This window comes from Balaenoptera physalus, assembly GCF_965194825.1.
Source record: "Balaenoptera physalus genome assembly, chromosome: 2".
In the NCBI taxonomy this organism is placed as follows: Eukaryota; Metazoa; Chordata; class Mammalia; order Artiodactyla; family Balaenopteridae; genus Balaenoptera; species Balaenoptera physalus.
In genome coordinates this window covers 15,563,137-15,575,243 of record NC_138883.1, presented here as the reverse complement: position 1 = coordinate 15,575,243, position 12,107 = coordinate 15,563,137, and the positions used below count along the sequence as shown (strand labels likewise).

Here is a 12,107-nt window from a genome sequence, read left to right as displayed (position 1 = left end):
ACTAGCTAGCAGCAGATCAAGTTCCTGAACTAGAGGAATACAGAGCATATTAAATGCTATACATGTGTGTGCATATGTGTGTATTTCCTCTCTATTTTTGGTCTGTGTGCTCTGTTGACATAACATGCTTAACCTTCCAGAAGTCTCGTATTTCACTGAAGTAATCCAAACTCATTTTCTTCCCCATAAGGAAGCCCCTTAGATAACAGAATATTTCACTAATATAAAAAACTACTTTATAGTAGTTATTTTCTATAAAGTCAGTTACTTTAAGAATCCCTTGCTGTTTCTGTTTAACGTACATTTTAATCTGATAGATCTATTATATTATCAATTGCCATTATTTACCTTGAACAGCTAAGCCTGCTAGCTGAATTGCTTGTTCTAATGGACAAGGAATGTTTCCTTCCAAGATATCTTTCTTCAGCTGCAGATAATACTGATACCTATAAAAAAAGGTCAATTTTTAAGTCAGTATCAGTATTACCTCTACTTGAGACACAATGCATTTTATCATAATTTGGTAGAGGAGCATAAACTAGCCAAAACCTTAAGCTCAGACGATTTTGAAGAATGACAGGAACATCCTTGACCATATCTATACCGACAAACACACACACACACACACACACACACACACACACACACACACAATATAATCAATTTATTGAGTCACTTATCCTTAACTGTAGTTATTTGAAAGCTACAAGCTACAACCATCTAGAAGACAGCTGGTCATCTGTCTTATACCCTGTAAAAGTCTCTAAGTTTTGTCCTTTTTCGTTGGAGACATAGAGGATCAATGGCCAATCTTTACTTTAGAAGCTCTGACTAGTAACTTGGTGATGTAAGACTTTCCTAGCCCTGGACAGTAAAGCCAGAAGAAAATGGTTCCTGACATTTCAGACCAGCCTTATATTAAAATATTCTTTGATGAAATACCAAAAAGATTAGTTGTTAAAATCCTTTCTTAATATTCTTGTGATGTGGGTTTATTTCTGTTTATGCTTTTAATATATAGGGTATTAGTTACCAGCGCAAGCTTTAGTCAAGCAGACCTAGGTTAAATTCCAGATCTCTGATTTCGCATTTTGCATGAACTTGGGCAAGTCATAATCTGTGGGTTTAAGTTATCTCTAGTAAAATGAGGGCACTATCACCCCTTCACGAGGCTGAACATATCAAGGAATATATGTAAAGCTCTCAGCATAATACTAGAACATAGTTGGTACTTAATAAACAACTGTTATTATTATCAGCAATCATCTACTTTCAGCCAGTCAGCAGTATTTCATCTGTATCACTTCTCCACTTTGATAAGCTCTATAGTGAAGATTTATTCTGCCTTCCTCTTATTTTTTCACTTAGGTAATTACTAGGGCCTACTATGCATCAAGCATTGTTCTAGATGCTGGGGATACGGTGTTGAACGAAGATCCAGCAAGTCTCTGCCAATATGGTCTATAGAACCATCTTGAATCCAGAATCTCTTCCAGGTTTGACGTCTGTGAAGTTCAACCCACTTACAGTTCACGTTTGAATTCCCCTGAGAGCCCACCCTTTTAATCATTTCATAGGTCCTTACATCATCCTATTTTAGCTACCTTTGAGGTTTCCATTCTTTGTTACCAAAAAACTTGACCAGAACACCATCCTTTTGAACAAGGATTTAGATCCCACTTATCCCCTTCCACCTGCTAGTAGAACCCACAGACTTCCCTCAATCAGCAAATAGAATGCTGGTAGCTCTGAGATCTTGTCAAAGAAGAAATCTTGAAACATTCTCCCAGGCAGCTCCTTTCAAACACCTAAAGAAGTCTATCTATTGAATATGCTGTCCACATATTCCACTCTAAATATTCTTGGTTCTTTCCTTAAATCAAATCACTGGAAAGCAGGTCCACACTCTAGACTAATGCCTAGATTATGGCATATACATTCCTAACTGGTCTCCTGCCTATAGTCTTGTCACCTATAATCTACCTTCCATGATGGGTGATCTTTGTAAAATGCACATTTCATCATTCCCATCCATTAAAATTCAAAAATGTCTGCCCCTATTGATCTATGACTTTACGACTAGGACATTCCTTTTTTCAAGTCTCTGTTCTCCCCTCGAAGTAACGTCTGAAATTCCCTGAAAACATCAGTTGCTTTTACTATCCCCCTACTTTGCACAAGCTACTCCCTCTAACTAGAAAATTCCTTGTAAAGTCAAGTGAAAAGTCAACTTCTTTACACCCTGTTCATGTTCCCCACATCCCACCCCTAGGAATCCAGTGTTTTAATTAAAGCATGTATTATCATAATATACTGTAATTTTTCATTTACATAGACTGTCAGTTCTACCAGATTGTGAGCAACTCCTCCAGAGTAAGAGTAAAGCATATCCATTTGTATATTCATCTCCCACAGTAACCAATATAATTCTCACATACCATATTATATCTTCAATAAATGTTTAAATAAATGAGTCAAAGTGGTCAGTCGCTGTTTATTCCTCCTGGCTTCTACTTCTCTCTTCAATATATATGTCTCAGATCTGTTTTATAGCCAGTTCATGCTTATCCCTACAACCTGATTCTAGCTTCTCTGGTTATCCACGTTCTTCCAAAAATTAACTCTGAACTCAGTACTTAAAAAGAATATTCCACAAACACAGAGCAGTACCAGGTTCTTACTATCTGCAAGGCATTGTGTTAGATATTATGCGAAAGGCAAAGTTAAAGAAAACATGGGTTTAAAATCTAAGGAAAAGATACGTACACAAATAACTGTAGTGAAAGGCTGTGACAACTGCCATCGTAAGTACAAGCAAATTCTAGAATAGTCTGGAGAAGGCAAAACTCATTCCAGCCTGAGGGACCACAGAAGCTTTACGGAGGAGGTGTCTTTTGAACTAAAATCAGATGAACAGGATTCCAGTACATATTTATGAAAGAAAGGTCTAGGACACAAAGGTGAAAAGGCATGCAGCATGTTCAGCACACTAGAAGTAGTCCAGCTTGGCTTGAAAGTAATGTTAAACAGGGTTAAAAAGATAAGGTAGTGGTGGATTTTGAAGAATGTGAAAGGCAGGCTCAAGAATCCAAATTCGGTATAAACAAAAAGGTCCTACTGTATAGCACAGAAAACTATATTCAATATCCTATGATAAACCATAATGGAAAAGAATATTAAAAAAAAATGTATATATATATATGTATAACTGAATCACTTTGCTGTACAGCAGTAATTAACACAACATTGTAAATCAACTATACTTCAATTAAAAAAAAAAGAATCCAAATTTGATCCCTTGTTTTTTTCTTTTATTGTCAAGAAAAAAAAGAACATTTAGTTCCTCTATTCCACTCCTTAATACATTCTACCCTTGCTGCCTTTGTCCCTTTTAAGTGCACTTATTGGCCAAACTTTTCTGATCTCAAACACTTCCCCCACCTCCCCTTTGCCCCACACCTATGTACAGAATACTATGGCTACTGGTGTCAGAATTAGAAGGACCCTTCTACACATTTCCTTGAGGAGTAAACACAGATTTTGTGACAATTTTTTAAAATCTCCTCTCTCATTTCATTGTTACAAAGGTCAGAAACAACTCAACAAAAACATGAAAGGTGACATCACTACAAGAAGAGTTCACAGCCAGGGTAAAAACATCATTTTTCCTTTTAATCATTCCTTCGTGCCCAGTGAACCCCTAACTCATGCAACATGCAGTAAAGCACTGTGACACACCACATACCAGCACCTCCAAGTAATACTGAGGCTAAAAATGCAGGGGCAAGAGGGCAAAGTTTAGCCTTATCTCCTGACTCCAACCTTAATTTCACCTTTTTAATTTCACTGGATTTCCTAGAAACAAACAGCACATTATTTCTTACCTGGTAATCTCCTGCTGCAGCTGTGAAACTGAAGGCACATAAAACACCACTCCAAAATAGACGGTAGGTTCCAATGCATATTTATCCAGCTGCTTCTTTAGAGGTTTTTCCAAATCTACCCACCGGCGCTGGTTTTGCTTGTTGTAGTACCAGAGGCTGAAGTAAGTGATCTGGAAAGAGGGAGAATCACTGAAGGAAGCAGAAATGTACAAAAGGATTTAATTGCTCTAATCCATGACCTGGGACCAAGCGACAGTCTCCTATTGCTTCTCTTCTCAGAAAGGGACCACAGCAAAACCTGAAGGGAAAAAAAAAAAAAGGAGGCAAGACCTATCTCTATCTAGATACTCATTCAGGAAATAGAGGCGAAAAGTCAGTTACGCTTGCAGACTATTTCTTGAACCCTGCATAGAAAACTGTCTAGACATCAGAATGCAGCAGGTGCTACAGGATTTTACGTAAGTTCAACAAAAAAACGTAAAATGTTTAGTTTTTAAATTATCAAAATACTACATTACCGTAATTAATATTTTATAATAAGCATAACTGGGGTTTGACCTAGTTGAATTCGGACTAGCGTTAATCCAACTTGTCATTATGCTCAAATTTGGCATCTATGAATAAATTATTTCATGTAAATACCAAAAATTCTAGTAATAAAGATGTAATTGCAACTTTTCTTTGCCCCCTGCAAAGTTCACTAGATACAAATTTAAGCAACTGTAATGCCAAGGAAGTAAATACACACACACACACACACACACACACACACACACACACACACATACACATACACCACGAGAAAAGCTATATACCTAAAGCAGTAAAATAACTTAAGTGTCTTACTCGGAGGTTTAAGAAAAATGCCCAGATATGAGCATTCAAATCTTAGTTGCTGTGTAATAAACTGTTCTAGTAACTCAATCCTAACCCTGGGCCTGTCAACCTGAAAAAGTGCTAATGCACTTAAGGGCTGAAATGACAGCCTCAGGCCACTGTTAATATTTATCTCAAAAATCCATTTACAGATCAAGGCAATGGAAAAATCACTGCTTTGTTCTAGATTCTTAGAGTAACACTGTCAAATAGAACTTCCTACGATGATGGGACTCCTCTGTATCTGCACTCTCCAGTATAACACACATGTGGCTACTGGGGACTTGAAATGTGGCTAGTGCAGCTGAGGCACCAAATTCCCAACGTTACTTAATTTTAACTGACTTAAATAACCGCAAACATCTAGTGGCCATTATACTGGATAATATAGCTTTAGAGCAACAATAAAACAAGAACTAACACTCAGGCCATTTCTTTAACCTGTAATCCTCAAAAAATGAGTTTTTAATTTACAGAGAAAAAGTGACCTCAATATTAAAACATGTCCTCAATATTAATAATTTCATCTTACAATTTTTTACAAAGGAAGAACCATACCTTTAAAATGAGTCTATTAATCAAAGAAACTCAACAAGAGTGAGGAATGTATCCATTTTCCCTTTATACCCAAACGGCTAGAATAGTGCAGGAATTCAGTAAATTTTGAATGAAAGAACGAATATTCTCCTGCTTCTCAGTTGCCACCCAAGTCATCACATACGAATGGAATATTTTGAACATCTACTATGTTGGACCAGGTTCTGTTCCAAGAACTAGAACAATATCATAGATTAAATCACCCCCATTACCTTATCAAATAGATACTTGTTGTGTGTGTTAAACTCTAAAACCAGTGTTTCTCCAAGTGCTGTCCTTGGACCACCTCTACCAGAATTACCTGGAGAGCAGTGAGCCCTACAGAGCTATTAAACTCTCAAGTAATTCTCGTACCCGTTAAAGTTTGAAAATCATTGCACTACAGCACACCGCCCCCCTCCAATGTTATGTAGGAGATAGTCATATGAACAACCTATCCTCGAAAAGCTGCGTGGAAATCATTATTTTTGAAGATCCAAACACACTTTAATACAGCACAAAGTCTGAGTCCTACTGTTGTTATTTTCTGAAGTTATGATTATGTTTATAAAATAAATTATATGTTAGCTGTAGGAAAAGAACAGTATCACATTTTTGGAAAACAGGTACTATTCCTATTCCTTCTTTCTTCAGAACTGCAACTTACAAAAAATCAAAATCTGGTAACAGAAAGATGTTGCTAAAAGTCCAAAGTCCTGGGTTTAATTTCCAATACTTGCTCACTGTGAAGTGGAAAAGTCAATCAGTACAATTCGGTTTTCTCAAGTGTAAAATAAGGTATACCTCCCTCATAACTCCATCATGAGACCTAAATGTGAAACACATATGAATGCATTTTGCCACTAGAAAACCACTATATTTATAAAAGATTATTTAGTTTCACCCACTCTGCTAAACACCAACAAAATCGATTAAAGACCCTGCCAAAAAAAGCTTTCTAATTACATTTATTTGGATTGATTACAACACAATACATTTCTGTTCATTGTATTTATGGTTTGTGTTCTATTTTAGAACTAGACTGCATGTACCATGTTTGGTCTATAAAACATACCACTGCTATGCACTTAATTCTATAAATATTTATTTTTTTGCCATAAACACAGAAGACTGGGCATTCTTTAGAATCTAAAACTTTCGGTCATAACGGCATATCACTTTTAATCAAAATTAAAAGGTCTTAAAAATACTCTTTGTAAACATTACTTTTCCCTTTAAATCTAGTTGGATCTGAATCCTCCAAACACAAAAATTTAAATAGAATTATAAAACTATAGGTTTATTATATAATTTGTGGCTGCACCTTTTGTGAACTGATCATGATATACAAAAATATCTGAATAATCTGCTGGCATTCTAAAAATAAGCACATTCTAGAAGAAATAAACTCTTAAAAATCTGCTAAGTTAATTTATTTTAGCAATGCATTTATTATGCCACATATGGATAGAAAATCAAGAAGTACATTTGTAAAACTGCATCATAATTAGCTTTTTTATTTACAAATTATATACCTTATAAAGGAGTAGCAAGAACTTTGTGCAAACAGCTGAATATAGATTTAGCAAATTATTTATTGATTAGCTATTTTAGTCGTAGGAAAGTCTAAGATTTTAGACATTTGAACATTAACCCACTTTATGTTGTAGTAAAGTATTTGCTTTGGTACCTGTCCCTGTGTTCAAGTTCTCTCTTAAGTAGTAGTTCAGGCTAGCCAAAATAAAGTTTATATCTTGTAAATACTTCCAAGGAGGTATCATATTTCTAAAATTGCTCCAAAAAATGTTTATATACATATGAGTAACTAAAATCTCATAATATTAGAACCCTTGGATTCAATGCTTTCTTAGAATTTCTACACATACATACTGAAATAACAACGTCTGATTCCAGAGATTTTATAATATAATATGGTTTGTTTCTAAGATGAGTACGTAGAGTTTGAGCAATAAAATGTTGTGATTAAATTTCGTCAGGCACAGAATTTTCTGTATAAGTCCACTTTGGGGTATTTGTCTTGGATGACAACCTTGAGAAGCCGGATAATTAATTCCCTCCCCCCGCAAAAAAATTTAAACCTATCCATAAAGAAAACAAAGGGGGAGGGGGAATCAAAGACAAGTAGAGAACATTTCCTTTCTCATTCTATAGGCCAGCATTATCCTGATACCAAAGCCAGACAAAAGACACCACCAGAAAAGAAATCTATAGACCAATATCCCTTATAACTATAGGTGCAAAAATCCTCAACAAAATACTAGCAAACTGAATCCAACAGCATACTGAAAAGATTATACATCATGACCAAGTGGGACTCAACCCAGGAGTGCAACATAAAAAAAAACAATCAATGTGACATATTATTGATACGAAGGGAAAGAAACAACCATCTCAATTGACACAGAAAAAGCATTTGACAAAACCCAACACTCTTTCATGATCAAAATACTCAAACTAGGAATACAAGAGAACTTCTTGAAAGCATTTATGAAAATCCCCAGCTAACATCACACTGAATGGTAAAAGATTGAAAGCTTTTCCCCTAAGATCAGGAACAAGACAAGTATGCCCATGTTCAACACCACTAGTCAACACTGTACTGGAAATTCTAGCCAAAGCAATTAGGTAAGAAAACGAAATAAAAGCATCCAAACTGGAAAGGAAGAAGTAAAACCATCTCCATGCACAGATGACATGATCCTATATTTTAAAAAGTCCCAAAAAAGCCCCTACCAAAAAAACAAACAACAACAACAAAACTACTAGAGCCAATAAACTCAGCAAAGTTGCAAGGCTCAAGATCAATATGCAGAAATCAGTATGGATTCCATATACCAGCAACAGAAAATTCAAAAAGAAAATTAAGAAAACAATTCCATTTATAATACCATCCAAAAGAATAAAATACCTAGAAATAAATTTAACCAAGGAGGTGAAAAGATGTGTATACTGAACAATACAAAACATTGCTGAAAGAAATTAAGATAGATAGGATAGTAGGAAAGATATTCTGTGTTCACGGACTGGAACACTTAATAGTGTTAAGATGGCAACACTACCTAAAGTGACCTACAAATTCAAATGCAATCCCTATCAAACTTCCAAGGGCCTTTTCACAGAAATGGAAAAGCCAATCCTCAGATTCATGTGAACTGCAAGGGGACCCAAATAGGCAAAACAATATCAAAAAAGAACAAAGTTGGGACACTCACACTTGCTAATTTTAAAACTTACTACTAAGCTACCATAATCAAAACAGTGAGATACCAGTATAAGGAGAGACGTTTAGATCAGTGATATGGAACTGAGTCCAGAAATAAATCCATGTATCTATGGTCAACTGATTTTCAACAAGAGTACCAAGACTATTCAGCGGAGAAAAAAACAGTCTCTTCAACAAATGGTTCTGGGACAATTAAAGATCCGCAATCAAGAGAATGAAGCTAGACCCTGACCTCACACCATATACAAAAATTAACTCAATCTGGATCAATGACCTAAATGTAAGAACTAAACCATAAAACTCTTGAGAAGAAAACATAGGAGTAAACCTTCATGACCCTGAATTTGGAAATAGATTCTTAGATATGATGCCAAAAGTATGAGCAACAAAGGGAAAAACAGATATATTTGACTTCATCAAAATTTAAAACTGTGTGCATCAAAGAACCAAATCAAGAAAGCAAAAAGACAACCTACAGAATGGGAGAAAATATTTCCAAATCATATATTTGATAAGGGTCTAGAATCTAGAATATATAAAGAACTCACACAACAACAAAAAGACAAACAACTCATTTTTAAAAACAGGCAAAGGACTTCAATAGATATTTCTCCAAAGAACATACACAAATGGCCAAGAAACACATGAAAAAATGCTCAATCACCATTAGTGAAAACCAACCCAGAACCACAATGAGATACCACTCCACACCCATTAGGATGGCTATAACTTAAAATAGAAAATAAGTCTTGCTGAGGAAGTGGAGAAATTGGAACCCTTGTTTATTGCTGGAAAGAATGTAAAGTGGTTCACCTGCTATGGAAAACAATTTAGCAGTTCCTCAAAAAATTAAACATATAATTACCACGTGACACAGCAATTCCACTCCTATATATTTTCCTGAAAGAACTAAAAACAGGTACTCAAACAAATACATGTAAACACATGTTTATAGCAGGACTATTTGCAATAGCCAAAAGGTGGAAACAAGCCAAATGTCCATCAGTAGATGAAAAGATAATTGTGGAATATGCATACAATGGAACATTATTCAATCATTTTTTTAAAAAGTAGACACATGTTACAACATGGATGGACTTCAGAAACATTATGCTAAGTGAAAGAAGACAGTCACAAAAGGTCACATGTCGTATAACTCCATTTAAAGGAAATGTCCAGAATAGATACATCCACAGAGGCAGACAGTAGACTGGTGGTTGTGAGGTGTGGAAGTAGGGAGGAATGGGGAGTAACTGCTTAATAGGTAGAGGATTTCCATTTAGGGTAATAAAACTGTTTTAGAACTAGATAGAGGTAGTATTGTGAATGTACTAACTGCCATTGAATTGTTTACTTTGAAATGGTTAACTTTCTGTTGTGTGAATTTCTTCTCAAAAAAGATATTTTTGAAGATCAGAACCACTCAAAATCAAATACAGAATTTTAAAACTTTATTTTTAAATGTTTAAATATATCGTATTCAGTGTATTTGAAAAAGTCTAAGGGGAAAAAAATGAACCAGAAGTAGATGAACCTAGCTATGGGTTAATTATATTTTCTATTTTCTAATATCTATACTTAGGTCAAGATTTTGTACAGTTTGACAAATACCTGGCAAACTCAACTATCTGAACATAAATGAAAAACACTGAATAAGCAAAAATGTGTTTGAGTAATGAAAAATTTGTCAAAATCAAAGCAATAAAGTATATGCCCTTAACAAAGAAGAAATTTCTCCTTCCTCTTTTATGGACCTTTTTTTTCTTTTTTTTTACACATACTTGTAATGAGTTTACTAATCTGGTTATCCAATTAAAAGCAGATTATTAAAAAAAAAAAAAAAAGCAGATTAAAAGATGACAAATTATGTAAACTCCCTGGCAGTCCAGTGTTTAGGATTCTATGTACTTTCACTGCCCTGGGCCTGGGTTCGATCCCTAGTTGAGGAACTAAGATCCCACAAGCCCGCAGTGCAGCCAAAAAAAAAAAGATAAAGGGGAAAGACTTGTTAAAAGCATGTTGGCAGCAGCAGGAAGTGATGGGTAACACTGTTTCACCAAGAGAGAACACATACAAACAAAAACCCTTTCAAAGGAAGTTATAAAGAATTACAAAGGCAAAGTAGCCTGGAGTTATATTTCAAAGGAACAAGTAACTCTAAACATTAATTAGTCATGTATTTAATAACAACCATTGTTGCTAAAAATTAGTCAGTGTCCTTTTGTAGACACTGAGGGGTAGAGAAGTTTATAAAGCTTTCTAAAAATTGGCATTAAAAAGTTTGAAAGGAGCTTCCCTGGTGGCACAGTGGTTGAGAATCTGCCTGCCAATGCAGGGGACATGGGTTCGAGCCCTGGTCTGGGAAAATCCCACATGCTGCGTAGCAACTAGGCCCGTGCGCCACAACTACTGAGCCTGCGCGTCTGGAGCCTGTGCTCCGCAACAAGAGAGGCCGCGACAGTGAGAGGCCCGCGCACCGCGATAAAGAGTGGCCCCCGCTTGCCACAACTAGAGAAAGCCCTCGCACAGAAACGAAGACCCAACACAGCCATAAATATAAATAAATAAATAATTTTTTTAAAAAAAGTTTGAAAAATAAAATAAATTTATTAAAAATGGGGGCTTCCCTGCTGGCGCAGTAGTTAAGAATCCACCTGCCAACGCAGCGGACACAGGTTCGAGCCCTGGTCCGGAAGGTTCCCACATGCTATGGAGCAACTAAGCCCGTGCTCCACAACTACTGAGCCTGCGCTCTAGAACCTGCTAGCCACAACTACTGAAGCCTGTGCACCTGGAGCCCGTGCTCCGCAACGAGAAGCCACCGCAATGAGAAGCCCGCGCACCGCAACAAAGAGTAGCCCCTGCGCACCGCAACTGGAGAAAGCCCGTGCACGGCAATGAAGACCCATCCCAGCGAAAAATAAAAAAAATAAATTAAGAACAAAAAAAAAAGTCTGGACCAAAGAGTTCTCCTTAGTTATAAGGCAAAGTTAGTTACTTCATTTCCCAAATACAGTTAGAAAAATAACTTATTTTATATACAGCTTTACAGTACTTGAGCCAACTGTGGTTTCATTACTTCACTTGTAAGTTCAACCATATTTTCCAAAGCCATAAAAGATATTTCAATTTTTTGCTGTTTGGGGAACTGCTGTTATTTCTATTGATATTTCCTCCAGGGGACTATTGCAATTCCCATAGCTGCCACTAGCACAGTGTAGTGTCAAGAGCACAGACTGATGGTCCAAAGGCTTGGCTTCTGAATCCTGGCTCCACCACTCACCAGCACTTGAGCAAGTCACTTCCTCACTGAGTCTCAGCTTATCCATAGGGAAAATAACACGGACCCTGCCTTCCTCAAAAAGTTGTGGTAAAGTACTTTGCAAGTTTTAATTGTGCTGATAAAACTTAAAAGCACTCAGAACATTTGCTATGAGTACATTAAATTTAGCAGATAGGATCTCTTTAGGTGTGTCTGAGAAAGCAGAACAAAACTTGAGTCAATTATGCTTCTTCCATGAAAATAA

The 12,107-nt window shown here is 36.2% G+C and overlaps 1 protein-coding gene across 3 annotated transcripts in view; it reads right to left on the bottom strand.

The window, feature by feature from the left end:
* The window catches only part of PTPN21 (protein tyrosine phosphatase non-receptor type 21), a 67,336-nt gene that overhangs the window by 36,390 nt on the left and 18,839 nt on the right, over positions 1-12,107 (bottom strand). For all 3 annotated transcript variants that reach the window (XR_014260955.1, XR_014260956.1, XM_082451218.1), the window contains exons 3-4: positions 3,885-4,054; positions 349-446 (exon numbers count right to left, since the gene is read on the bottom strand). Coding sequence is in view for 1 of the 3 variants with exons in the window: in XM_082451218.1 (XP_082307344.1) it covers positions 349-446; positions 3,885-4,054 (268 nt within the window). In the remaining 2 variants the exon portion in view is untranslated. The remainder of the gene's footprint in view (positions 1-348; positions 447-3,884; positions 4,055-12,107) is intronic.